At 39.2% G+C, this 26,764-nt stretch overlaps 1 protein-coding gene across 3 annotated transcripts; it reads left to right on the top strand.

The window, feature by feature from the left end:
- Positions 1-1,154: 1,154 nt before the first annotated feature.
- Positions 1,155-26,734, top strand: KAT2A (lysine acetyltransferase 2A). 3 transcript variants are annotated; one of them, XR_012677680.1, is made up of 19 exons: positions 1,155-1,406; positions 4,517-4,640; positions 5,381-5,526; positions 5,611-5,700; positions 6,644-6,825; positions 7,479-7,670; positions 7,896-8,002; positions 8,863-8,973; positions 9,128-9,264; positions 9,553-9,761; positions 11,221-11,347; positions 11,524-11,634; positions 12,260-12,403; positions 17,189-17,303; positions 17,412-17,448; positions 18,083-18,146; positions 21,061-21,145; positions 21,758-22,635; positions 23,167-26,734. XR_012677680.1 is itself a non-coding variant. In XM_075176920.1 (18 exons), the coding sequence occupies exons 1-18, from the start codon at positions 1,185-1,187 to the stop codon at positions 21,949-21,951; spliced, it is 2,397 nt and encodes a 798-aa protein (XP_075033021.1). In that variant the 5' UTR covers positions 1,155-1,184; the 3' UTR covers positions 21,952-26,734. The 3 variants fall into 3 exon arrangements, 2 of the variants coding, with proteins under 2 accessions (XP_075033021.1, XP_075033022.1); XM_075176920.1 differs by having other exon boundaries at positions 21,758-26,734; XM_075176921.1 differs by lacking the exons at positions 21,061-21,145; positions 21,758-22,635; positions 23,167-26,734 and adding an exon at positions 18,880-19,064.
- The last annotated feature ends 30 nt before the right edge of the window (positions 26,735-26,764 follow it).

The raw sequence follows: 26,764 nt of genomic DNA on the forward strand, positions 1-26,764 counted from the left end.
TAGACACATCACTGTGAGCTGGCTAAATCACCTTCCAATTCATGACCGGGCCAGCAGGGGGCCAAAAAGGTACCTTCAGTGAAGGGGATTTAGCTGGTTCACAATCCCCTTCACCGTAGGTATCTGGTACATACACTGCATGGGAAATAGCACACCTTGGTAGGAATTCAATTCCCCCCGAAAGTACCGCCTCGTTAAACATATTACCGTTACTCAAAGAGCTGCGAGCAAAAAGCCAGCATTAAAATTACCATAACGGTAATTACACGCACTATTACCATAATAACGGTAATAGTGCACAGGCCACATTACTTTTTCAAGTAATGCGGCCAATTGAATTCCCCCCTCTATGTGAGCCAGCTAGATCCCCTTCACTGAAAGTGAATTGGAAGGGGATTTAGCCAGCTCAGAGGGGATTACTATTTGTTTACCTACAGACATACCGTTTACATTTATATTGTACCAATATACTCTAGAGTGCTGCCATAATTTTGTGTTAAAGGGATTTAGCCAGCCCACATGAAAATGGCTACTCCCCTACTTCTAGAACCACCTTTTCCATTTATATTATATTAGTTTACCTTACACAGCTCCACTCATTTTTAGTGATGGGATTTAGCTACCTCTCACTAAAATGACTAATTACCTCCATAATTAACTTTTCATTTAAATTGTGTTATTTTACAACATAGTGCAGGTCATTCTGAGTGATGGGATTTAGCCAGCTTGGATTTATGTCTCTAGCTTCCTTTCAGCATAGGTACCTGGTACATACACTGCATGGGAAATAGCAAACCATTCTACCATAGTTTGATCACCGTTTCTCCATATATGGAATTATTATTATTATTATTAATTTTTATTTATAGGGCGCCACAAAGTATCCGTAACCTGCATGCATTGCACAGCAAATACCATTGAACGCCTTGCAAACCGACTTGAGTGACCAGGAACTATCTATACAAGTATTCCCAGACTCCGAGTCCCGGGCTCAGCGGGCTGTCAGTGACACCACGTGTACAGATAATAAATAGTTGCTCTCCCCCAAAGTAATTAAATCTTTTCAAGAACTAAAACTACAATTCCCAGCAACCATCTGTCGCTGCGCATGCGTAGTGATTTGCCAATGGCCTCGTTTGAACTGCGCAACTTTATTGAGTTTGCGCGCGGCGTACATCGTTGCTATGGCTGAGCTGGTCCAGGCCTCGCAGGCTAGGAGCTCTCTGCAGTCCCCAGCGACCGGCCAGAGCGGGACCTCTGCAGCTGCGGGTAGCACCTCCAGTAGCAGTGACCCTGCCAGGCCTGGGTTGAGCCAGCAGCAAAGAGCCAGTCAGAGGAAAGCCCAGGTTAGAGCTCTTCCCCGGGCCAAGAAGCTCGAGAAGCTTGGAGTGTTCTCGGCTTGCAAGGTAAATAATAGAGGGGCGTGATATCCCCTGCACTGGAGGTGGGGAGGGTCTTCGTTGTGCAGGGTTCCATTCTGAGATGGGTTTGCTTCATTTGGTGCTTGTGTTTTCCCCTATAGGGTTATTAGTTATTTAGAAGATACTGTTAATAATGCAGTATGTGGCTATAGAGGCGAAGTCTACAAGTCATAGTATAATATGCTTATTTAATGCACATATCAGATCTTAGGAAGCAACTGAATAAATTGCAACTAATGCAGAAAGGAGTAGTTTAAAAGCATTACTTTATCAGATAAAGTGCTCCTTTTTAATCTTGTAGATTTTATTTGACATTTGCGGCAGTTTTAAAATCATACTTCCCAATTTGTGCATTAGTTTAGATTTTGTTTATGCTTCACTGTTAATTTTAGGGTAGCTTCCTACATTCTGTAGTTTCTCCTGAGTTCACTAAGTTTGTGTTTGTATCTTGAGTTTGGTTAGCGTTTTTATAGCAGGTAGACCGATTCCTCAAATTGTTTATTGGTTTGTGAATAATAATACATAAGGAATGCATGGTCTCTTTTAGGATGGGTATCCCTGGTGTTACATCAGTGGAAGTTCAAATGTCCGTAACACTACATGTCAAATGTAATCTTGGTTGATGTTTATGGTTCAAGAGACATTGTTCTGGAGGGCACTCCATTCACCTCATTGTGTTTGACTTGGATTTAATTAAAAAAGATGAGGCAGGTAGTACCAGAAAAACCTGCAGTGACTCAACACAAATGCAGTGCTCTCAACCGTGTGTACGAACACCTGTGGTTGAGGTGACATTGGAAACCGAGGGTTCCATCATCATTAGCATAGGTCAGTGCAATGGGTGTTTGGTATTTGTATATTGTGTGACATTCTGGAGACCTAACGATTCTACAGTCTTTTTGCACAATGGGGCATATTCAGTTAAGTTCTGGGATTGCAGCTATGTGCGGCTGCCTCCTTCCCGATACCGCTACACCGCTGATTTTCTTTCACTCCCCATAGAGTTGCGAAGGGAAATCTGCAATGTGGCGGTACTGTAATTACGCTTTATGTGCGTGGCCGCAATCCCGAAAGCTAATTGAATATGCCCCAAGGAGTTAAATCAGTTACACATTTAAATTGTAATTCTTTGTTCTCAGTCACCTGAGTAGAACATATTGAACAGTTTACAACACTGTAGGATCTCCAAGAGTTTAGGACTGATAATAAATATAATTTTTTTTATGAAGCACCAACATATTACATATATGATATAGGGCTGTACATTGAAAGGATCATGATACAATTAAATACCTTAAAATGCTCCTGCCCAAATGACCTCATGATCCAAGAGGTGCGGGGAACACTTGATACATAAGGTAATAGAACAATAGTTGTAGATGAGGAAACATGTTTTGTTAATAGTGGGCAGCACGGTGGCTAAGCAGTTAGCACATCTGCCTCACAGCACTGAGGTAATGAGTTCACATCCCATGGCCTTATCTGTGAGGAGTTTGTATGCTCTCCCTGTGTTTGCGTGGGTTTCCTCTGGATGCTCCGGTTTCCTCCCACACTCCAAAAGCATACTGGTAGGTTAATTGGCTGCTAACAAATTGACCCTAGTCTGTGTGTGTTGTAGGGAATTAAGACTGTAAGCTCCAATGGGGCAGGAACTGATGATGAGAGAGTACAGCGCTGCGGAATTAGTGGCGCTATATAAATAAATGATGATGAATAGTGACAGATTAAGGAAAGTTGTAAGGTTTTAAATGTGGTGTCTCTAAATGCGTGCAGTTTAGAAAATAAGCTCCTTAAACTAATTTAAATTGGATTACTGAGTTATGGTACAATGATGACCACAATTGGACCATTGAAGTTCCTGGTTATACCCTGTTTGGAAAAGACAGATCAGAGTATGTAAATAATGAGATAAACGCAGCTTTAATACTGGGTACTGCAGATAGGATTTGGGTAAGTCTAGAAACTGGTGACTTTTTTTTTTTTTTTTTTTTTTTTAAATTATATACTTCTTTTCATATACACTTCCAGGAATAGTTAAGGAATTGGATAGATTTTTAATTGTGGAAATTATTGAGATGTGAATGAAAGGTGAGGTGGTAATTATGGGAGATTCCAATATGCTTGATATAGACAGGAATCTGGTGATAGCTAAATCAAGAATGACATTCTGGATTGCTTGCATGTGGGGTCTCTTAGATAGGGAACCAACATGCAGTAAGCTATCCTAGATTTAATACCCGTAACTGGGGACATAGGGGTAAATGTACCAGAACTTCTAGAAAATGATAGCTAGAATCTGATAGGTTTCTCTGGGCAACACCTCCACATTTCCTTTTTAGAAGGTTTGGTACATTTACTCCACAGTATGAAATGTGTCTGCCTGCATTATTAAATGTAACAATTTTGTGCCAAATATACTAAAAAGGAAGATCAAGCCAATAGGTATTCAAGAATACTAGTGACAAAATATCCCTTTTGTTAGGACTTAGAAAATATTAAGGACTAAAAATCCAGCAGAAACACAAACCACAATGACAGACTAGATGGCTCTGTAGGTTTTTTCTTTTGTCAAATTCATTGTTCTATGTTTAAATAACTTAGTCATATTGATTTAAATCTACTATTTTGGTGTTTACTTTTAATGCTTTGCATAGTAAAGTGGTGCATCATTTTTATTGAAATCTATGAGTGGAAGTCTGAGCCAGTTATTGGGGAGCCCCATCACCCAGAAGAGGGCATTGTCTGTCACTGAGAGAGACCACTACATTGAAACGCTGAAATCCAAATTCTCAATAGATTGCATAAGTGTGTGGCAGTTAATGAGAGGCAATTTCATAAACTTTAGGGCCGCTTGTGAACTTTTGGTGACTACATAGATGGCATATAGGAGACTTCTGTCACTTTCCTTTACTTAATAATCACAGGACTGTTTTTATTTTTGTGTGTGTGTGTGTATATATATATATATATATATATATATATATATATATATATATATATATATATATATATATATATATATATTATATATGCACGCATGTACATATTATGTAATATACATGTGCGCCTGCGTAACTATCTTCTTGACATGTCAGGCAAATGACATCTGTAAGTGCAATGGGTGGAAGAACCCCAACCCACAGACCGCACCAAGAATGGACCTTCAGCAGCCTGCAGCCAGCCTGAGTGAGCCATGCCGAAGCTGTGGTCACTCTCTAGGTATGGAATCATCAATCTGACTATAACATGTTATCTAACATAAATAAGGTGGGCATGTCACTATAAATTAAGGTGTGACAAAAATCAAAAGTATATATTCCCCCCCCCCCCACCTTTTAATAGTCATGCATCCTTTACAACTCTAAAGGCCCCCCAGCTCATGACTATTTGTATTTATTAAGCTATAGTTTCCTAATACTGTAATGTAATTGGTGCCAGCAGGCAGAAACAATGTAATGGGACCTCCCCTACAATATACTATGGAGCAGATTCAATTCTAAAAAAAATCACAGCGTTGTGTTCTGCACATGTAGTAAAATGTATCCTAAATTTTGATGTATTAACACATAAGGGTTGCAATATTACTTATGTATTTGAGAGTGAATACATGTAAACCTCTTTAAAATTTCATGTAGGGAGAGGAATCGTTAATCCTCTAGCCACCATATAAAACTGTGCTGCTAAACCCCACTTTAACAAGGATAACTTCCCAATGCACAGAAAAGATAACACGATAAGTATTGAATGCTGCTGTGCACAAGCGGTTAAAAAGAAAGCTGGCACCTGTCACTATAGTTTTGGACAACAAATTCAACTTTTTATAGATTACCTCGGAAGGGAACGTCTTAGAAACTTATTCCATTCTCATAATGCGTTTCTCAATGTATATTTTACAGCAATTCTGTACATGGATCGATGGTATATAACTTTATTTAAATGTGCTTGTTTTTTAACTGTAGCTGACCACGTGTCCCATCTAGAAAATGTTTCTGAAGATGAAATCAACCGTCTGCTGGGCATGGTAGTGGATGTGGAAAACCTCTTCATGTCGGTTCATAAGGAGGAGGACACGGACACCAAACAAGTTTACTTTTACCTGTTCAAGGTGTGATCTGGGTTTCCACTATTCAGCATTCTGATTCTATTGCAGCCATGTTATGGAGATAATGGTTTCTTTCATTTCTCGCAGCTTCTAAGAAAATGTATTCTACAGATGATCCGACCAGTAGTGGAAGGCTCTCTAGGAAGTCCACCGTTTGAAAAGCCAAATATTGAACAGGTGATTGAACAAGATTGTTGGAAAGTTTAAGAGTAATTTCAGAATTTTGCAGGTGGAAAGATTTTTGCATATACTCCTAATCACAAAGTGATAGGACACAAAGCAAAGTATCCATTTGAAATGTAATGGAAATTTGTTTTTTCATTGTTACCAATAATATTACGTTGCTAAAATCGGATCATGGCAGCAAGGATAAACAGGTTAACCTTCTATCTTTACTGGGGTCTTCTGTCAGGTGAAGTTGAAGAAAAAATAGGATTTAAGAGCTAAAGAGATTAGGCCAATATGACGATTACTGGGCAAACATTATACAGAATAAAAGAGTGTTTAAGACGCAATAGATTAATGAATTTCAAAATAACAATTTGACTTTAAAACCAAACTTTAACTTTGAATTATTAGGTTGTATTCAATTGTGTCGTTATGCCCTTTGCCTAAGAGGGTGACTGAGATTACGAAAACATGACCCACTGAAAGAGCCAAAGAGCAGGTTTGAAAACCACTAAAATAGGAGGATATGCCAAGTAACATAACTCTTTTAAGGCTATGGTATATAGCTTCCCCGTCGGTAAATGGTGTTGTTACAATGGACAAAGGACTCCTCTAATTATACTGTATTTTACTTTTGAATTGTATAGCATAGAGTGCTTTTAATGCACCTATTAGTCAAATAGCTGCATGCAGCGTTTTGCTGACTGAATCCCGCTGAAAGGGCTCTTGTATGCCAGGAGGACATTGTTCCTTATTTAACTAATATGTAATTAAGGGATCACTTATTACATTTAGAACATCAAGGTTACCAGGCTGGAACCCTACTGTGTCCAAAAGTGCCTGTGTACCATGACTTTTAATTGATTTTTAAAATGTGTAAATGTATAGTTATTTAGTAATAATATGGACCCTTTTTTTTTTTTTTTTTTTATCTCCACTTATTAATCTGTAGGGAGTATTGAATTTTGTGCAATACAAATTTAGCCACCTACAACCAAAAGAACGTCAGACAATGTACGAACTCTCCAAAATGTTTCTTCTTTGTTTAAATTACTGGAAGCTTGAGACCCCTTCACAGTTCCGTCAGAGGTCACAAAGTGAGGATGTGGCAACGTATAAGGTTAATTACACCAGGTAAAGGTTTGCGTTTTTGCTTGTGCTATTCTGTGTGTTTTCCTACTAACCGGTTTATGTATGTGGCATTTAACATGGCCATATCGTGTGGGTGTCTTGTATATGGCATGCTTACCATGCATGTGTTTCCAGACATATTGTATTCTGTGCTATGCTTTGTAATTTAAATGTTCTGGAATATGGGGTCTCTAAGCACCATACTTGTTAAAACAGTTTACATTTAGCAGTTTAAATACAGCTCATTGATTCCTTAAAGCAGTGATCTTCAAAATTTTTTCTGAAAGGAGAGTTGTATACTAGTTAGTAATATATACAGAATGGCCAAGTATATTTACAAACAAGTTGGATGTAGAGTATAGATAAACATACTTAATTACAACTTGTATAAATTGTTAAATATAAAGTATGATAAAACTATTGATGCAAATGTGCAGTAATTCAAAACAACCAATTCGAAATTTGCTAGATTAGTCAAAACAATTTGGTGACTTTGGTTGATCCCGCATTTGTCCTTATGTTATTAAGGAATCTGTGTACTTGGCAAGCAGACTGACTTATGCTGTATTGCTGTTTTTACTTTGAAGCCACATGTAAATGTATGCTCAGTGTTTTTTGAACTATGCCGAGAAGACTAACTGAATTCCTTGTTGCAGGTGGTTGTGTTATTGTCATGTCCCTCAGAGCTGTGACAGCTTGCCCCGATACGAAACTACACACGTGTTTGGCAGGAGCCTGCTCCGCTCTATCTTCACCGTTACACGCAGACAGCTACTGGAAAAGTTCAGGGTAGAAAAGGACAAATTAGTTCCAGAGAAGAGGACACTTATTCTCACCCATTTTCCCAAGTAAGTATATGTAGTCCCTCAAGCTAGATCCACTATAATTAACTCTATAGACTCACATCAGTTACCTCCTGTATGGTCAGATCTGATTCCATTCATCTTTCTTTTAGATTAGGTACTTTAACAACGTAAGGGAGTAATTGGTAAACTTTTAGAAGTTGGTATAGGACAGAAAACTTTTTGAAAACCCAGGTGCAGACTCCACTGTTAATATATTTGCTTTTCTAGGTTCCTTTCTATGTTGGAAGAAGAGATTTATGGTGAAAACTCTCCCATCTGGGAAGCTGATTTTACAGTCCCTAACACTGAAGGTCCTCAACTAGTGTCTCGTCCAGGTAGATTTTAAACTAGTTGAATAACATGTTAAATAGTCAGTTTTTTTGTTGTTATACTTTGTGTTCAAAATTTGAAAACTCTCCACTATAAACAAGTGTTGATGAATTGGCAGCATATTTGTACAATACAAAACAACAAAGCTTTAAATAATCAACTCGTATCACGAGGAGCTCTTAGGCTGTTTTCCACCTTTAAATAGTTAAAGGATTTATTTAAGCCGCAATTAGGAACTTTTAACAACAGGACTTAAAATCAAATGCTCAGAGCTTGTTTAACACATGTCAATAAAGTCTTGAAAGCTCTGAATGATCTGTACACACATGCATTGTAACGCCTGAGTTTTCATGTTGCCTGCATCATTCACCAATACTTTGTTTAAAAATTATATATATATATATATATATATATATATATATATATATATATATATATATATATATATATATATATGATTTTAAGGAACTCTCATTTAACACCTGTGAAAGCCCTATGGTACATTACGCTAAGGTATGTGCCTCAGCTCCCCTGAAATTAGGTCAAATTTTTTTTAGTGTTTGTGCCCTTAAACAACACAAAGTAATTTAAAGATTTCCACTGAGTATTTTTTTTTTTTTTTGCTGCACTATTGATTCCACCAAACATTTAACCCTGCTAGCTTCTCTGCAACACCAAGGCTTCTTGAAATCTCCAACTAGTATGCACCATAAGATGGTATGGAAACAATTATTTGCAAATGATCTAATCAGTTGGGATATACTTTTTGAGTGGGCTTCCCTTTTTAAGACTGGACTATGTAGCAGTTTAAAATTATTTTCTGGATTGCTGACATCTCTTCTCTCTTTGCTTGTCGTATTGCTAGCTGCTGTGAATACCACCACTGCCCCCAGTACTCCACTCTTCAGCAACAACTTAAACAACAACTCGTCCCAAACATCCAATGGGGATGCTGGGATTTCAGACCCCATGCCAGGTAACTTTCTGTTGTTTAAGGAACATGGCAGGCAAATTATCTGCACCACAACCATTTTAAATATTGTTTATTTGTGTACTATTGTTACTTTCTTGCTGCAACATTTTATTGCCCAGTTGTACCTCTGTTGAACAACCATGTTTATGTTACACAGGAGAAAAAAGGAAACTATCGGATAGCATGACCCTGGAGGATGCTAAAAGAATTCGTGTAATGGGCGATATACCCATGGAGCTGGTTAACGAGGTCATGCTAACCATCACCGACCCTGCTGCCATGCTGGGCCCAGATGTAAGGCTGATGCTAATCACTGATGTATATGTTGGTTTCACATATCATCCTAGATGTTGTTTTCCGGAAGATGGAAGATGTTTTGTTTTGGGGGGTTGCTTCCATTAAATGTAAAATTGTTGAAAAATAGGATGATCAATAGAGAACAATCTGATTTATTTTTTTTAAGATAAAGTTTTAAGGAAAACAAAGTTGAAAGTAACTCCATATAAAATTTGAATAAGCTTTTCCCTTTGTCATCGTTGGATGCATTCACAATGGTTGACTCTCTTCTTGATCCTGTGACAGACAAGCTTACTATCTGCTAATGCTGCCCGAGATGAGACTGCTCGCTTAGAGGAGCGAAGAGGAATCATAGAGTTTCATGTCATTGGAAACTCTCTGTCTCAGAAGTCTAACAAGAAGATCCTCATGTGGCTTGTTGGGTTACAGAACGTGTTCTCCCATCAACTTCCCAGAATGCCCAAAGAATACATCACCCGGCTCGTCTTTGATCCGTATGTCCGATTTCTGAATGCTGCAGAATATCATATTTGTTTATTAAAGGCCAGCTAAATCTCAACTTTTGGAATTTTCATATTTGAAGCATTATGGTAAAATGCACTTGTGAGTTCTGCCCTGACTTTCCACTGCAGCTTTGTTAAAAGATAAAATGTAATGGAGTATTTTTTTCTCCTAAAGAAAAAGGGTAAATGCTCCTTCCAACCACTAAGCAGTATCTAAAGTGCTAAAATTACAAAACATATCATAGATCATTTGTGAATTCACCAATGTGTCTGGAAAGCATTTCTATTATCTATGGGGCCGCAAACCAATCTCTTGCTCAGATTTCTGCAGTGATGCAAGGTAGAGAACACTGCTGTGTCCTCTCAAGACTCCAAAAAGAACTAGTAATAGAATAAATATAAAAAAAAGTTAAGCATACTTGCTGAGGATAACAGAATATTCACTAGTACCATAAAACAAGTAGAAAGGATACCATTAGAAAAAAACAGTTGTAGACTTATTTTATTTTAATTGCATATGTTCTTCACTTTATTTTTTTAACATTATTTATTCTCATTTATAATGCGCCACCTTGGGTCTGTCCCCCTTAGACACATCATCAAAAAAGCCATTGTCCTCCCAGTACGCTGACTGTTACATTTTCTAAATATTTCTTTTTTTTATTATTATTTTAATATGTAACTTTAGATGTAAAAACTGAAAATACAAACTCATTTGAAAAAAAAAACCAAAAACCTATGTTCAGTACATGATTTTTTTAAATGTCTATATGCAGTAACATATTTATTTTTTAATTATATAAATTCAAGACGGTTTTTACTGGCTCATACAATGAGTGAACATGACAACAGGAGCTGACAATACTGTTCTATCTCTTAGTCGGCTCTTTAAAAGTAAGCAAATTATTTGACTGATGAACCAACGAGCTGAATCCCCTTCAAAGAATACCGCCTGATGTGCCCCCAGGAGCCGCAACCACTCACACTACCTGTAGCTGACGGCTGGTTCACACCCTGTCCTCTGTACTGAAGGACTCGCTTTGTCAATAGACATTCAGTAGAGCTCTATCTATGACCTATGGGGGGAGGCTTTTCAGCAGGGAAGAGCAGTCATGCGCAAGTTATATTTCATTAGAGAGGTACACAATAAAGGGAAACTTATCCTTCAAAATATATGTATATGGTAATTTTTTTTATTCTTAAATTCTATAGTTGTATACACTTTTCAATGAAGAAAGCAGTGCAGATAAGATGTTTACATGTAGTGGTGATATAAAGCAGTTGTGCATAAGACAAAGCAACAAGTTGTATCTTAATTGCAATGTTATGAGAACTAATCTTTTGAGGCAAGTTCAATAAACATGCAGGTGAATAAGCTACTTTTCGTCTGTATGATGATGTTCTGGGAAGGTTCGTTTTTTTACAAGACTGTTTTTCTTTTCATCTCCAGGAAACACAAAACTCTGGCTCTCATTAAAGATGGCCGTGTTATTGGAGGTATCTGCTTCAGAATGTTCCCCACCCAAGGCTTTACGGAGATTGTGTTCTGCGCAGTGACTTCCAATGAGCAAGTCAAGGTCTGTATAACCTTTTATTCCCCTTTTTCCCCAGAAATGCTAAGGTACTTATGTACTGTTTTCCTGTTCTCCAGAAAAAAATGAAGCAAGAAATGTTTTTGACCAGGTTATAGACTTGGAAAGTTCATTCATCGTGAATTTCATTAGTATATTTTTGTTGTTGATTTGTGTTTCAGGGGTATGGCACACACTTGATGAATCATTTAAAAGAATACCACATTAAACACAACATCCTATACTTCCTGACATATGCAGATGAATATGCCATTGGATACTTTAAAAAGCAGGTGAGTATGCATCATGCTACTCTGCATTGTGGGGGCTCGAGGCTGACGAGCTGGAAACTTGTAAGCTTTCATTTGCTGTAATCTAAAGACTTCACTTTTTTCCTGGTACAATAAACCCTTGCTGTGTTTTTTAACATTTGGAATACACTTATGTATATCAAGTAACTTAAAACCGTGTCTTTGTTGCTGTAAGGTAATGAAACCCTCTCAGCTGTGCAGTAACACTCAATACATTGACGTTGAACCAGACTCCCTTCATTTTTTATTTTTTTTCCCTTATCCATGCTGTTTTATTATTGTCAAGCTTGTCTTCCACGAACAGCCTGTACATATTCTGTTTGCTACAGTATCGAGTCAAATCCACTGCTGGCTCTATACACTATGATTTTAATCAATAGGTTTCATACAGTGGTTTTGTTGGAAGATATTTGCAGTTGTATAACTCTTAGACCTGCTGTGGTGTGTTTAATGTGCATGATAAGCTTTTTAGGCTTCCAATATGCTGTTGCTATTGCTGTATTACACCTTTTAGTATTAAATCCTGTAAGGTGTATTGAGTTGAAATGACTTTATTTTTATACCTGTCATGCCTCCTTTAATTTATTCTTCTTTATCTCTCATGTAGGGGTTTTCAAAGGACATCAAAGTTCCAAAGAGTCGTTACCTGGGATATATCAAGGATTACGAAGGTGCCACCTTGATGGAATGTGAGCTCAACCCTCGCATTCCTTACACTGAGCTCTCCCACATCATCAAGAAACAAAAAGAGGTTTGAGCATCAAGCGATTCATAATTATCACAATTCTCTATACTATGAATATTCTTCATAGTTTTGGCACATCCTGTTATTGAAATGATGCTAGCACTTTCCCCACAGGGGTCATTTCAAACTCTGTCCTATACATTGATATAATGAGAGCAATCCCCTAAGCAAGGTGGTAGACCTTTTCATTTAATTGATGCGTCGTCATGATTTGCAGTAATGTACGTAACAAGTATCTCAGGTTGTCTATCTAGTGTATAAATTAGGAGTACCTCATTCCTTTTCTCTGTCTTCCTATTGGGGTACACTGCTCACCATGAGGTATAGAGGCTGGTACAAGAGCTGGCCAATTAGAAGTAAATTATACTCAGAATCTGAAGCTCCTCCCCTCTGTGCTGGGTCTCAATCTGGAAGCCTTTGGGGCTATGTACCAGTTTCATCTATTCATTAAGTAAGTGTGTAAGAGAGGGTTCTACTTTATATCTGCTGCATTTACACTATTTCTGCTATAATAGTTGTCCCTTCAGTGTTCAGCACTATTGATTACCGATTCTAGGTATTGGCCATGTCTGCTTAGTTTTGGGAAACTGTATCCATACTGCCTGAAAAGGGGGCCAGTTTCAGATTGAAGGAGAAAATTCTGTGAATTGTTTCACTTGTTCCAAATGAAATTGGACATCAGGAACCAGATGCCCGATGTGCAGCTTGCGAAGCGGAGGACAACTGTCCATGTATATCTGAGCGGATCTATTTGGACAAGGTTCCTGGCTCAGTCCATTGCTGAAATTTAATGGCTCTCTGTGTCCTAGGGAGGTGAGTAAAGATCCTTCTATGTCCTCAGATTGGGCAGCTGCGATTGATGCTTTCTTTCAGGGGGCTATTGCCCAATTCTCAGTAGACCCTTCTTCGGTATAAAATTTATGCTTTGTGGAGGATTACTGTTGAGAGACTGTTTATTTTGACCACTCGGGATTCAAAGTAGAATCCTTCAGAGGGCAAAGTATTGATTATCTAGTTATGGCGGTGTGTCAGGCCCTTACCTTGCTAGATCCGCAAGACTCTTCAGTTCCTGCGGTTTCCTTATTTTTAAAGGAAAGTGAAGCATTTTGTTCCTTACATCCTCATCTCAGCTTTTGGAGCTTTAGGGGAAGTCTTGGATTAAACCTGATGAAAGAATTCAAATCTCACTCAGATTTCCACTTATCCCTTGACGTCCGATGAGACCGCAAAATGGGACCTCCAGTGGCCCGACTATTCTAAATCCATTACAATATTCTGAATGCCACCTCTCTCAAATACAATCCCCTCACACTTGCGGTCCATATTTAAAAATTAATTGTAAGTCTTAATAAATACTGCTTTAAGATCCATCTTTGACATGGTTCGATAAGGCCATAGAAAAATGTTCAGAACAGGTTATTGATGGGTTTCAATAAGGTCAGCAACTCTGGTCTAAGTCTGTTAAATTGTAACGAGGTGGCTCTGGATGCAAGTCTAATTAGATCGAATATATCTTCCCTTATCGCCTGGCCTCCAAGCCCTCTGATAAGCAGACATGAACCCACCGTCTGTTGTTCTTGTTCAGACACATGTCTAAAAGGTATTCTACAGACAATTTAAATTCTGAACCTCCATGCGCCTTCACCCATGCCGTTTTCCACCGGTCTTCCCAGGAAAGGATCAGAAGGAGGCAATTTGGTCCTGTAGGAGCAGATGGCCCAGGGGTTTTATGTGAACTTTTTTCCGGGTACAATAAACTAGACGACCTTTTGACCCATCTTAAAAAAAAAAAAATAACAAAAAACATTTGGGTGGACAGGTACAAGATGGAGTTCATATGATTTGTCATCTATGGCATGGAGCACTATGAAACTCTTTCCTCCATGGAGATGGGTCAGAATTAAAATCTTCAATTCACAGCTCTTCCCTTTGGGCTCACCACAGCATTTGGAGTATTCACCAGGGTCATGGGAGTGATAGCTGCTCTGTTGAGGTCAAAAGGAATCCGTGTGGTCCCCTATTTGGATGATTTACTCAATTTGATATGGGTGGTACAGAAGGTCCTGGCTATTTTGACAGTATACATGCCCAGAGTAGAGAAGTCGGAGGTGAATTTTCTGAGCAGACAGTCCATTCTACCCAGGGACTGGTCATTTCATCTGTTAGTATTCTATTAAGTTGTGGAAATGTGGGGTCAGGCAGAGGTCAACATGATGGCCTCTTGGCTGAACCACACAGTGGACTGGTTCTGCTAGAGGACCAGAGATTGCAGGAATTTTTATAGATTGTAAGTTTGCGAGCGGGGCCCTCTTACCTCTTTGTCTGTTTTACCCAGTTTGTTTATCCCCAATTGTAAAGCACTGCGCAATTTGCTGGCACTATATAAATAAATGATGTTTCTTGGTGGACACAATGAAAGTTCCATGGAACTATCGGCTACCATGGGTTTTAAAGAAAGCAATAAGACAACATGCACTTGGATCTTTGTCATTCCTGAGTGGCTTAGCAGAGTCATGGTAAACCAACGTTCTAAGGATGGCAGTAGGTTCATTAAGGACCGAGCTTCCATGTTAGGGCCCATTTCTGTACCAAGTATTTGCTTATTTTGTTTTTACGGCATGGCTGTTGAAGCCATGATTCTGAGTGCTAAGGGTCTTTTTGGAAGAGGGCCAATAAACATCTGTGAAGAACTACCATTGAGTGTAAAAATGATACGTTGTTTGGCGTAAAATAAAAGTTCCATACTTCAGCTTTCAAGTCACCACAACTTTTGTCTTTCCTACAGGGTGGTCTAAAACTGTTATCTTGCTGTCACGAGTTGTGGCGGTGCCTCAAGCCGCCACGACTAACTGTGCCCACAGGACGTGTCCGGGCCGTCTCCATGACGACCGGGACATCACTTCCTGTGTTCGCCCCAGCTGTTACCTAGGCAACGGTCCGGACACTGTAGTTGCTAGCGCCGCGTCCCGGCATTAGGGGCAGCCAGGCGCGTGTGCAACTAGTTAATTTAATTATATTTATTAAACAGGCCCTGAGTACTGAATACTCCCTGCTGGACCTCCTCTGCTGCCATTGGCCAGTCTCTATATATAAGGCATGGAGGGCGTAGCCTCCCTGCCAGTTATAGCGCTCGGTATCCTGTCTGCTTGCCTGCTCCTATGCTGTTTGCTAAAACTTTTGGATTGACTACCCTGTTTGACCTTCTGCCTGGAACCCGGACCTTGATTGTTTGCTTGTTGCCTGACCTTTGCTTTGTTACCCAGACCCCCTTTGATAACTGCAAGCCCTGACTATCTGCCTGTACCTGACCACGTATCCTCCTTCAGGCCCTAGACCTTTGGCTTGTGCCTTACTCCGCTTGTACCATCTCCCGCTATTTCGGGCGGCAGTACGTTCATAAGCTTGTACTACTTTGAGTGTAAGTCGTCCTGGGGGCATCTGAGTACCTTTGAGCATAACCAGCTCTATGGGAAAAGGCGGCTGCTATAGGTGAAGACCTCTTCTACCGATTCTACAAACCCATGATAATACTGTTAGCCGTAACACTTACATTCCAGGTTTCAACACCATCATCATTCTTTCTGCATTTGTCGAGAGGCTCACACATTCTTGTAAGGAGTACTACAGGTACAACCAATGTATCTTCGATCAACAATGCCTTTTGGATCTGAAATTGGTTTTGAAGCTCTCACCATTTGAGCTTTTCTACAAGGTTGACATTGACTTTATTATATGGGAGATGCTGTTCACTTTGGCCATTTGCTCTGTGAGGAGATTTTGAGCTGAGTGCCTTATCTTGTCACCTTTTCTAGTATTGATAGGGCTGTCCTACAGACAAAACCATTCCAGCCCTAGGTAGTGTCAGGGTTCCACCTTAACCAGGATAGTGTTATCTCTTCTCTGAAGCTGTATGGTTTGGTGGAGGACCAAGACTCTCTTCACTTGTTGGATGTGACCAGATAACTGAAGATCTATTTGAATATAACTTTGGATTTAAGGGGTGCTGTTTCTCTGTTGGCACATTATGATGCGCAGAAGACACAGCAACAAATCGCACCATTGTCAGGTAGAGTGGTTATTCATCAGCTCAGATTAGTGCTTACTGGGCTGCGTGGCATGGATCCTCAGCTTTGTCAGGTTGCCACCTAGTCTTCCGGCCATACGTTAAGTTCTACCCATTTCACATTTTTGTGTCCATGGATGCTGGCTTCGGACAAAAGTTGTTGCGCACAGCTCCGTCTGAACATACCCTCCCTTAGGGCAGATTTGGAACGTCCCCATGATGAGCAGTGTCCCCTAATAGCAAGAAAGAGAAAAGAGAATTTTTGAGCTTCAATCCATTTCTCTGATTCCTTTGGGGGAACTTGCGCTTGTTGCTTCAGTTTGCTAGTTGTTCTGTTATGGAAAGTATGATTGCTCCTTCGTTTTTTTTTTTCCTTTACTGCATGCTTTGGGACTTTGAAAGCTCTAAACTGACTATGGACTGTTTGGGGCTATAGATGAGAGGAGCTTAAGATTATGTGTAGTTAACTCGTAAGTGCTCAGCTTCTACCTGGATTTAGCGTAAGTACAAAAATCCTTCTTTCTGTCAAATTGGAATACATTCCAATAAAGAATAGCTGTAGAGGTACAGATTGTCTAAACCTGGTTTACAGTATCCAAAATTGAATTATTTTTTTTGGTGAATTTAGAATTTAAGAGAATAATTTGATATTAACTTTGAGCAATTAAATCCTATATGTCCTGAATTTGATTGTTTTTCATAGATGTTTGTTTTCCCATTCAATACAGATCATTAAAAAACTTATCGAACGCAGACAGGCTCAGATCCGCAAAGTGTATCCTGGGCTCACTTGTTTCAAGGAGGGGGTACGACAGATTCCAGTGGAATGTATCCCAGGCATACGTAAGTTTGTGAACGTGAGCAAATCATTATGGGAGATTCCAGTTATTGTTTGTTCCAATTGGTGGAGGCTATGTCATTACTGCAAAACAGATTTCTCTTTTGTTTTAGGTGAAACTGGGTGGAAACCATCTTGCAAAGAAAAAGGGTGAATATGATTAATGGCGCTCAACTGTCACAGCAATATCAACCTCACTGCTCTTAGTGTTCAGCTAATAATGGTGCAGGTCTGAGTAACTGTAACCCCCCCAGCTGAAGCTAGTCCTTACTCTTAACACTCATTCAGTATAGACTGACATTTTTCGCTTTTCTCATTTTTTTATTTTTTTTTAGCAGCAGTCAACATTATAAAAATGGTTATTCTTACTGAATACTTTTTTTTCAGTGTTTCTTCATAAGATAAGCTTTTTATTAAATACAAGGTCTGCAAGAGGAACTTAGTCTGTCCAAATTTTACAGTGTGCTTGATCTGTTACTGTTCCTAATTTAAGAGAACATTTTGCCTATGCATAATGACAACCTTTTTTTGGCTGGACCAGTTTTCGTGAGAATGCAGCCTATAAATTCACAAGGTACCAGTGGTATTTTCATGATTGATACTAGTATATTTGATCAGAACCATAGGTGACTAATGTTCTAACCCTGTCACCAGTTCTCTGGTACTTTGTATTTTGTTTCTGCTATATTATTCTGTGACTAATTAATATAGACAATGTTATTTGCCATAAATAGAAAATATAAATTTTAAACTTGCTAAATCTACACTACATTTTGTTCTACAGGAAGGAGATTAAGGATCCAGACCAACTGTATAATGTCCTGAAGAATTTGCTAGCACAGATAAAGGTAATAATGCTTGTTCTGTAGCTAAAAGTCTGTACTCATCACATACTCATACACTTAATGGCACCCAACTTGTGGGTCAAACTAATATGCAGCCTATTAATTAAATAGAAACCAGTGCCTCATACCTCTGATGTTACTAGTTCCTAGTGAATTAATGGCCCCAATATTAGCTTAGCCCACAAGTGTCTGCTTTCATTGTCTGTGGGTGACTTGTACACTTCAAATATAAGTTGACATTGGCATATGTGATTTCTGAATCCTGATGTTCCTATCTGTTATTGATGCTTATCTGGAATAGAGCAAGACTGAGTTTTTCTAACGATTGCGGTTCTTATTTTTTTGTTTAAAAAAGTTCTATTTTGGTAAATGTAAAGCAAGATTGAAACTAGTTTCCTCATATTTAGTATTCACTTATGTTACAACCACTTATGCAAAGTTATAGGAATCTCCATGCAGCTTAACTCTAGCAATGTTTTTGACTTTTATGGAGAAAGCAAAGATATACTCCTTGTCTTATTCATCCTAGGGGGACACTGGGGGTATAGAGTGGTGAAATGAAACTTGGGCAATTTAAATTAACCGGCTCCAGCTCCTCCCCCTTTATATCCATATTGACTTCTAGTACTTAAGTCTTTTATTTTAAGTGCCTGCAAGAACAGGACTTTGTTTTTACAGCTGCTGTGGCAGTTTTATTTATTTCATTTTATAATTAGCAAGGAGTTTTGTTTTACAGTCGACACCCGCTCGAACATGACGGTGGCTAGTGCGGAAAGCAGAGGTACTGTGATCAGTACCTCCTTCTGCCACCTGCTTGATCCCATCTTTGGAATGTCTCCAGAGTTAATGACTGGGATCCCCAAGCCTGACAGCCATCAGACGGATCTGCAACAGACCGTGACCTTGATGTGCTGCTTTCAGGTGGATGGCAAGCTTTACTGCTAGCAGCTAGGCCCTGTGCCAGGCTCTGCACGGGAGGAGTGGGTGCAGGATGCTTGGGTGCCTGAGAGGGGGGGGGGGGGGTACTGGTGAGAGCTCCCTTAGGCAGCAAGTTGGCATGGGATGGTGTTAGGTTAGGTGCAATCCGTGAACTGCACATACTCCTTTGCAGGCTTTCCATTCTGGCAAGCATACCAAAACTTGAGAGGGAGAGTCAGTGTGTGAGCATCCATTTCCTAGTGCAACAGTAACTCTTCTCTCTCCTTCCCTTCAGAGCCATGTTATTTGTACACTGCTACATGCTGATTATTTTGTTCACCAATGAATATGGTTGAATGTCTCTACTAAGGGTTGCAACCCTTGTTTTGTTTTATACAAGAATTGATATATGCTTTATTTCAGCATTTTTACTGTCATAACTGTGTTAAAATACCTGCTCGCTATTTGGACTATTGTGTACTGATTTGCGCCAAGGGAATTGCCTCTATATACATGTTTCCATTGAAGGGTTGGAACTTTTCTTTGTTTCATATGATTGCGTCGGGCAGCATTGACTAGCACATTTATCATTCTACAGGAGCGTGGATCCCCGGCCCCTTTTTGTCCAACTTAACCTTAGCTTGGGTAAATAAGGTGATGGAGGCTGTTCTTGTGGGGCCTAGAATATCTGCCTCAGTAGTAGCCGCATGCTGAGCTCTAGTAGGCGGACGCAGAGTCCAAAGAAACTTGAGTCCTTACCTTTCTTGGGGGATAGTTTGTTCAGTCCTGAGCTAGACAAAATCTTCTCAGTATTTAAAAAGGGTAAGAGTGCTTTTCTTCCAGCAGATGTCCACAGGCCTCAAACCCTGCTTTTCACTCCTTTTGCCCCCTCTGGTAAGGCAAGCAACCAGCCCAGTAGGAGTCAGGCCCTCTGCCTCTCGTTGAAGCCAGCAGAAAGCTAAGCAGGCTTGGACACCTAGACTTTCAGCTCCCAAACTGGCAGACAAGCAGCTCATATGATTGTCAGTCTTCCCACTTGGGGGCCACAGTGTTGTGAGCCCGTTTGCTGCCGTTCAATTCCACTTCAAATGCCTGTGTCAAGGGGGTACATCATAGATTTGATGAGGCCCCAAAGCGGGTATGTAATCAACAGCATAACAGCAAACGTAGGGATTTTATGGTGTCCATTGACCTCAAGAGTGACTTACACGTTCCGATATGGAAGGGACATCAGTGCCACCTCCAGTCTCAGCACTTCCAATTCTGGGCCCTACCCTTCAATCTATCTACTGCACTGAGGGCATTTTACCAAGTTTGTGTCAGTCATGGCAGCCCTACTAAGATCTGGGGAAGGGGTGACTATTAGCTCCTACCTGGACGATTTCATGAACAAAGTGGCTTTCCTGACCTTGCTTCAGGCCCATGTCCAGGAGGCAACATGGACATTGGAATCGCACGGTTGGATAATCAATTTTAAAAAAAATCCAACCCTGCAGATGGTCTTCTTGGGACTGTTGTTCGACAAGAGAACGCTCTAAAAGTGCATGTTGGAGGACAAGATCCTCTCGCTGCAAGGAACTGGTGAAGTCCCTCCTGGCTCAAAGACTGGTGTCTCTGCGTTTTTGTATGAGGGTGTTAGGCAAAATGGCTTCCACTTTCGAAGCGTTAGTTTGCAAGGTTTCGCTCCAGGGATTTCTAAAATTAACTAATCTTGAAGTGGAACATGTCTCTGCAATTGAGGTGGCATGGTGCTGCAGCTGTGCAGGGCAGCCATCTGATCTTCGGTGCAAACATTTTACTCTATACCCCAGTGTTTCCAGTGTTGCCCATGGATTCAAAGAAAAGACTTTAACGGAAGTACAAAATTCCCAATTTTTTTAAGATATGTTTTTCCCTTGGCACATCATGGGTTAGTCGTTATTGAAATATATTATACACCAGGCACATTTTTGAGAAGCATAAAGCAAATATGTATTTATTTATTTTTTGTTTTTTTCAGACACACCCAAGTGCTTGGCCTTTCATGGAACCCGTGAAGAAATCTGAAGCCCCAGATTATTATGAAGTTATCCGTTTTCCGATTGGTGAGGTCCCTGTGCACCTAACAATAATGACGCCTGATTATATCAAAAAATTTAACTGCAGGCTATAGAGCATAATGTTCCAGAAAACACTACTTTTGTTTTCAACATAACTGAAGAGAGATGAAGACTAAAGATTTTATTGTTACGCTGAATCTCCCTCCCCTCAAGTAGCAGAACTGCAATTCTATCTTTTAGTAAATAATTTCATGTACTGGCAGAAGTGAATATATCTCCAACTGTGAAAAAAATAAAACTGCTATCTTAGCGTATGAAAGTACAGGGACAAGAGAATAGAACATGGTCTGTCAGTTACTTTGGTAGGATGGGCACATACACTGTACAAGTGTCTTTCCATTAAATATCAAGGATCTCTGGAGGAGAGAGAGACTGATGTCTGTGCATAAGCCCTACATTGTAAAAATAATTTTGGCAGTCTGTTGTAACGCTTTATTGGTCAACTAATGGCTTATTGGACATCATGGGTAGTTGAAAAACCTCTGTTCGTTCCCATATAAATTCTTGTGACTATAGGGAAATGAAGTAGAAAGTAACTCGTAACTGGCATGTGAGTTTATTAACCTTTTTATGCCTGTATTTCCCTCTTAATTTTAGACCTGAAAACAATGACTGAAAGGCTGAAAAACCGTTATTATGTGACCAAGAAGATCTTCATTGCTGACCTGCAGAGAATAATCACCAATTGTCGAGAGTACAACCCCCCAGACAGCGATTATTGCAAATGTGCCAATACGCTGGAGAAATTCTTCTATTTCAAGCTAAAGGAAGGCGGCCTGATAGATAAATAATGCCACTAGAAAACTCATCTATTTCACAACCATTTCATTCCTTTTCCATTAACTTTGACTTGTTCAAAACCTCAGTAGCAACACAGCCTTATGAAATGTGTGGACACTTTTTTTGTGTTCATGTAAGTTTATCAACCTCTGAAAGCAGTGAGGGCTTTGTTACTAGGAAGGAAACAGTCACTTACACCTCCGTGTGTGGATGTTCTTGTCTCCAAGCAACAGAGGTGCCTGAACCTCATTCCATACAGTTATCTGCACTTTGGCGCTGACTAACCTACTATGACAATACAGAGGTCTACAGTTGTTTGCAAGATTGCGGCAACCTCGTTTCATTCCAACAAATCCTTCAAATCCTGATTTAATGTTCAGTGTTAATTTATTTGCCCTAAAGAAAGCACAGGTCATACTTTTTGTAACTACTCCATTGAGGATGTTGCTAATCTCCACCTTCATTTCATTCCTTCACGGACTAATCCAGGGACATTTTTGAAATAATACTGATGATGATCTCCATGATACTATGAAATTGCTACACTTGGCTAAAGCTGGTTATGGTATTGTGATCAAATGGAATCTATTTAAGGCTTTTTAATGAATAGATTTATGTGCATCAAGTTTCCATGAATACTTGCAGTTATCAATCTGCATACGTGAGAACTGCCATACTAGTAATAGATATGACTGGTAAGTGAGAAAAAAATAAAATCTCTTCATATAGTGTAATGGAAAGGAACAGTGCCTCCATCTAAGCCAGTACATAAGATATGCACAGGTTAATCGAGAGCATGTATAAATCTTTACATGTATATTTGTGACTATCATTAAATGGTTTGTTATAAGGTCACTTACTATGGCAGAAAAGCTCATTACTGCCATCTAATGTTGAAAGTGATTTGTCTTGGATTAAGTCTGATACCGCCCAGGCACACTTGGATATTTAGCATTAATTACAGTTCTGAAAGTAATTTTGTAAGGTTTCACCCCTGGCAAATGCTAATTCAGATGAATGTTATGGCTGGACAGAATTATGCAAGGTTTTGTGTTTTATTTTTTAACATAGATCTCTGCTCCTCGGTAAAACTACAGATATGTAAAATAGGGCTTGAGAAGCACTGAATTGAAAATACAAGATGCTTTTTCTGAAGTTAACTGCGGATCACAAGTATTTAAACGTCTTAAGAGCTTGACAGGACTAATGATCTTTTTATTTTATAGGAATATTGAAGGACACTGAATGCGTAGGCTTCCCATAATTTGACATGAAATCCCATATGGCCTGAAACTAGATCAGGCTACTCCATACTTCTGTTTTCTTTGTGCATAAAGTAAAATATTTCTAGAAATGAAATTGAATGAAGTGAAGCAGGATTCTGGACCATGGAGCGAGCAAGCACTGTATTGAGAGAATTTCCAGTGGCAGTTAAATGTGACTGCTCCCAGAACCAGGATCCTGTCTATACGTCTGTAGGCAGAGTTATGGCGTTGAACTGGGCTGTGCTACAAGCGCACACATTGATGGGAACTTCTTGTAGATAAGTTTAAGATTCCATTTTCTATGTAATCTACTATTTTAGCTTTAGAAGAACATAAGCACTGTAAAGGTTCCCATGGCTGCACATAATTTTAGATATCTGACATAGAATTTATAATTACTTTACAAGTCGGTCCAAACTATTGTTTTATTATCAGCCATTTGCTGCAGAAAGTGGCTAAAGCTGGGCCACCCTCATCGTGATGTAACCAGTTCTCGCGTTTGTCATGTTGGGAACTGCAAACAGAAGATGACCACTATGAGCCTGTATGTGTATGGTTGTTATCTTACAGCCATACTAACAGATCTTGTTAATGTAGAAGAGAAGAGACTGATCAGCTTGAGCACTGAATTGACAGACAACATCCAGTTTGGGAAACTTCCAGGGATGTGGCTGAATCGAACAGATATTTTTTTGTTCACCACTTGGCTTCAGCGGTAGAATTAGCTACCACTGAAACAGCCTTGTTGCATTGCCCTTCACTGGGACTACGGACAGGAAATAGGAAAAATAAAACAGCCCAACAACCACATTATTTCGGATATCTTCCGCCTTGATAAAGTTCTGAAACTCTGATATATGTATTTGTAAAAGTTATTTGTAACTTATAAGCCAACTTGTATAATGTTTAGTCTGCAGCAAGCTGCTTCAGCTGGTACTTAAGCCTCTTTAATAGAACTTTTATTTACTGATTATCGTGGAAATATCACAAGTCTTGTGTGTCTTGTTCAGAATTTGCTTTTTTCAATGGTTAAATGAATTTGTCTAGGAGCACACAGTGACGTCAAGTAAACTTGACAATGACTAGGTGCTTTCCACTTGGTCTTAAAGCACAATCCTCTTTATAGCGGAAGAAGTATAAATAAATAAATCTGCTATTCATGGAGTACAGGTCTGTTAAGAAATGACGAGCTCTATATTGCTGACTTGAGCAATATTTAAAAAAATCTTACACTGATTAGACTAGAATGGGTCTGTTATATGATCGCTTACATGTTACTGCACTAAATCTAGGCCCATCAGGGTGAGAGCCATCAGTACTTTAAATATAAAACCAATTGCTTGCCCCTACATATTCACTGACAACAATCGCCATACATTTTACCTTTTTACATGATCTCATATGTTTAGTTGAAAAGGAAATTGTTTAAGGTGACCACTGGGAGCACTGTTGCATTTTTTTCTATGAATGAAATGTATTTTTAAAGCTTCAGGACCAATCTATCAAGCATGTAAATGATATGACTGTATGCAGAGGAGTACAGATTTCTTCTCAGAATAGGTTATGCCAATATGGTTTACATGATGCCTTGCAACCTGACCCCAGTGCCAAGTAAGCAATAGGCTTCCTTGGTATAAAGTTTTTTTTTTTGGGAAGTGCCACATATAATATGAATTAATATTTGTGGTCTTGATCCCTTGTTAAAATGGCAATATGCTATAGAGTCTGTAGGTGTTGTCAGAGCAGCTGGGGAAATAGTTGGATAGCCTTTATAGTATAAATAAGTAATAATGGTACACAGGCATTTTATCCAAGTCTTTCAGCTTTTGCTATGCTGTGAGAGAAGAACACAGTTACTGATAGTCTATCAAATATTTTCTTACAAAATACAGACCTTTTTATTTCTGGATATGATGCTGTTTATTAATGTGCTGTTTTATTGCTGTTCACTCCTGTTATTTGTAATACATTTTATTTATTATATCTTGTTAATAAGACACTTGCATACACTTCGAGTGGAGGTAGCCATTTTTTTTAGTACAGCCAATCTGTTCCCTATTGATCAGTGACGCTCAGGCACACTTGGGAGGCAGCAGATTTGTGAGCTTGAATCGATATTAAATGAAGCCGATCAATTTAGTATCTAGTGGTTAACGGTGATGCCACTGGTTGCTAGTAAATTGATTGCGTTCTCGTGAATGTTGTTGGTGCAGCCTCAACAATGTGCAGACAGTTATACTTTAAAGTCTTTATCCTAATGATCTAGACTTCAAAATGAAAAGTAATACACTTCTGGTTCAATTATAGATCTTAATATTTGTACATGTCTTGCTCTGGTTGTATGATGTCATGTTTTGCTCATTGTAATGAAGTCTTCATGATTACACAAACATTACAAGTCCTCAAAAATGTCAGCAAAAGTCAGTGTAAATTGTGAATCTCTTAAGGAAGCCAGGGCTCTATTTTGCTCACTACCAGGTTGGCAACAAACGACAAGCAACTTAGATCTCTAAAGCTGTGTTAAAAACAAAATTGCTGAAAATGTCTCCATTACTGGAAATCTAACCACCATAATCCCAAATCTTTCATTCTTATTGTGGGCTTACTTCAAAGTGGATAAAGTAAAGTGTAAGATGCTTTGTCTAAACATTATGGTAAATGGCATCTTTAAAAAATATTTTTCTTTGTTTACAGCAGGGCCGCAACTAGGGCTGTGCGATAGGGGCGACGCTGAATGGGGGAGCAATTTAGGAATATTTTAGGTTAATTTGGTTAAAATTGAGGGCTGGGGGCGGCATTTGTCTTTCTCGCCCTAGGCGCTAGAATTATAAGTTATGGCTTTGGTTTACAGGATATGGTGAACGTTTATCACCCCAAATTTCCCTCCACACAAGATATCTCCCACAATATATTACACAATCCCTTGCCTGCCTTTTGTTTCCAACACAAATACATTGCACAGAAGTGTGGTCCTGGAGAAGTGCCGTATCTAAACACATTGCACCAACCCAAAAGAAGTTATTTTGATGTATCGGATTAGGACAAAGTATGCTTTACTATATATTAATTATACACAAACGCCATTGTGCAGGCGGAATAAATATTGAATGTCCCTGGCTAACTTAGGCTGTCAAATCATTAGGAACCTGTGTCCTCACTGAGGTATTCATGGCAAAATATTCATGAGGCAATGAGTTCCTATTAAAGTGGCAGATTGCTTTCTCATGCCCCCAGTACAGTATGTAGGGGACTGAAGCGCTTTAACCTCACTGCTATTGACCTTGCTATACACAAATTAACTTCACAATAGTATTTTCTTTGTCAACTTCAACATTGCACTTTGTACATTGGGACATGCATTTACATTGCATATTCTGAGGGACCTCAATGGATTTGTTGCTTGTTCAGTATTTTTGCCTTGCACCTGTTGGTGTCTGTGTCTTTGTATGAACTTAACTCTGTTCTTATACTGTGAGTTAAAAATGCCATGTTGTTCAATGACAATAAAGATTGGTGTATACAGTAATAACTGAGTTTTCCTGGTACATTAACGATCTGT

Source organism: Mixophyes fleayi, chromosome 6 (genome assembly GCF_038048845.1).
Source record: "Mixophyes fleayi isolate aMixFle1 chromosome 6, aMixFle1.hap1, whole genome shotgun sequence".
Taxonomy (NCBI): domain Eukaryota; kingdom Metazoa; phylum Chordata; class Amphibia; order Anura; family Limnodynastidae; genus Mixophyes; species Mixophyes fleayi.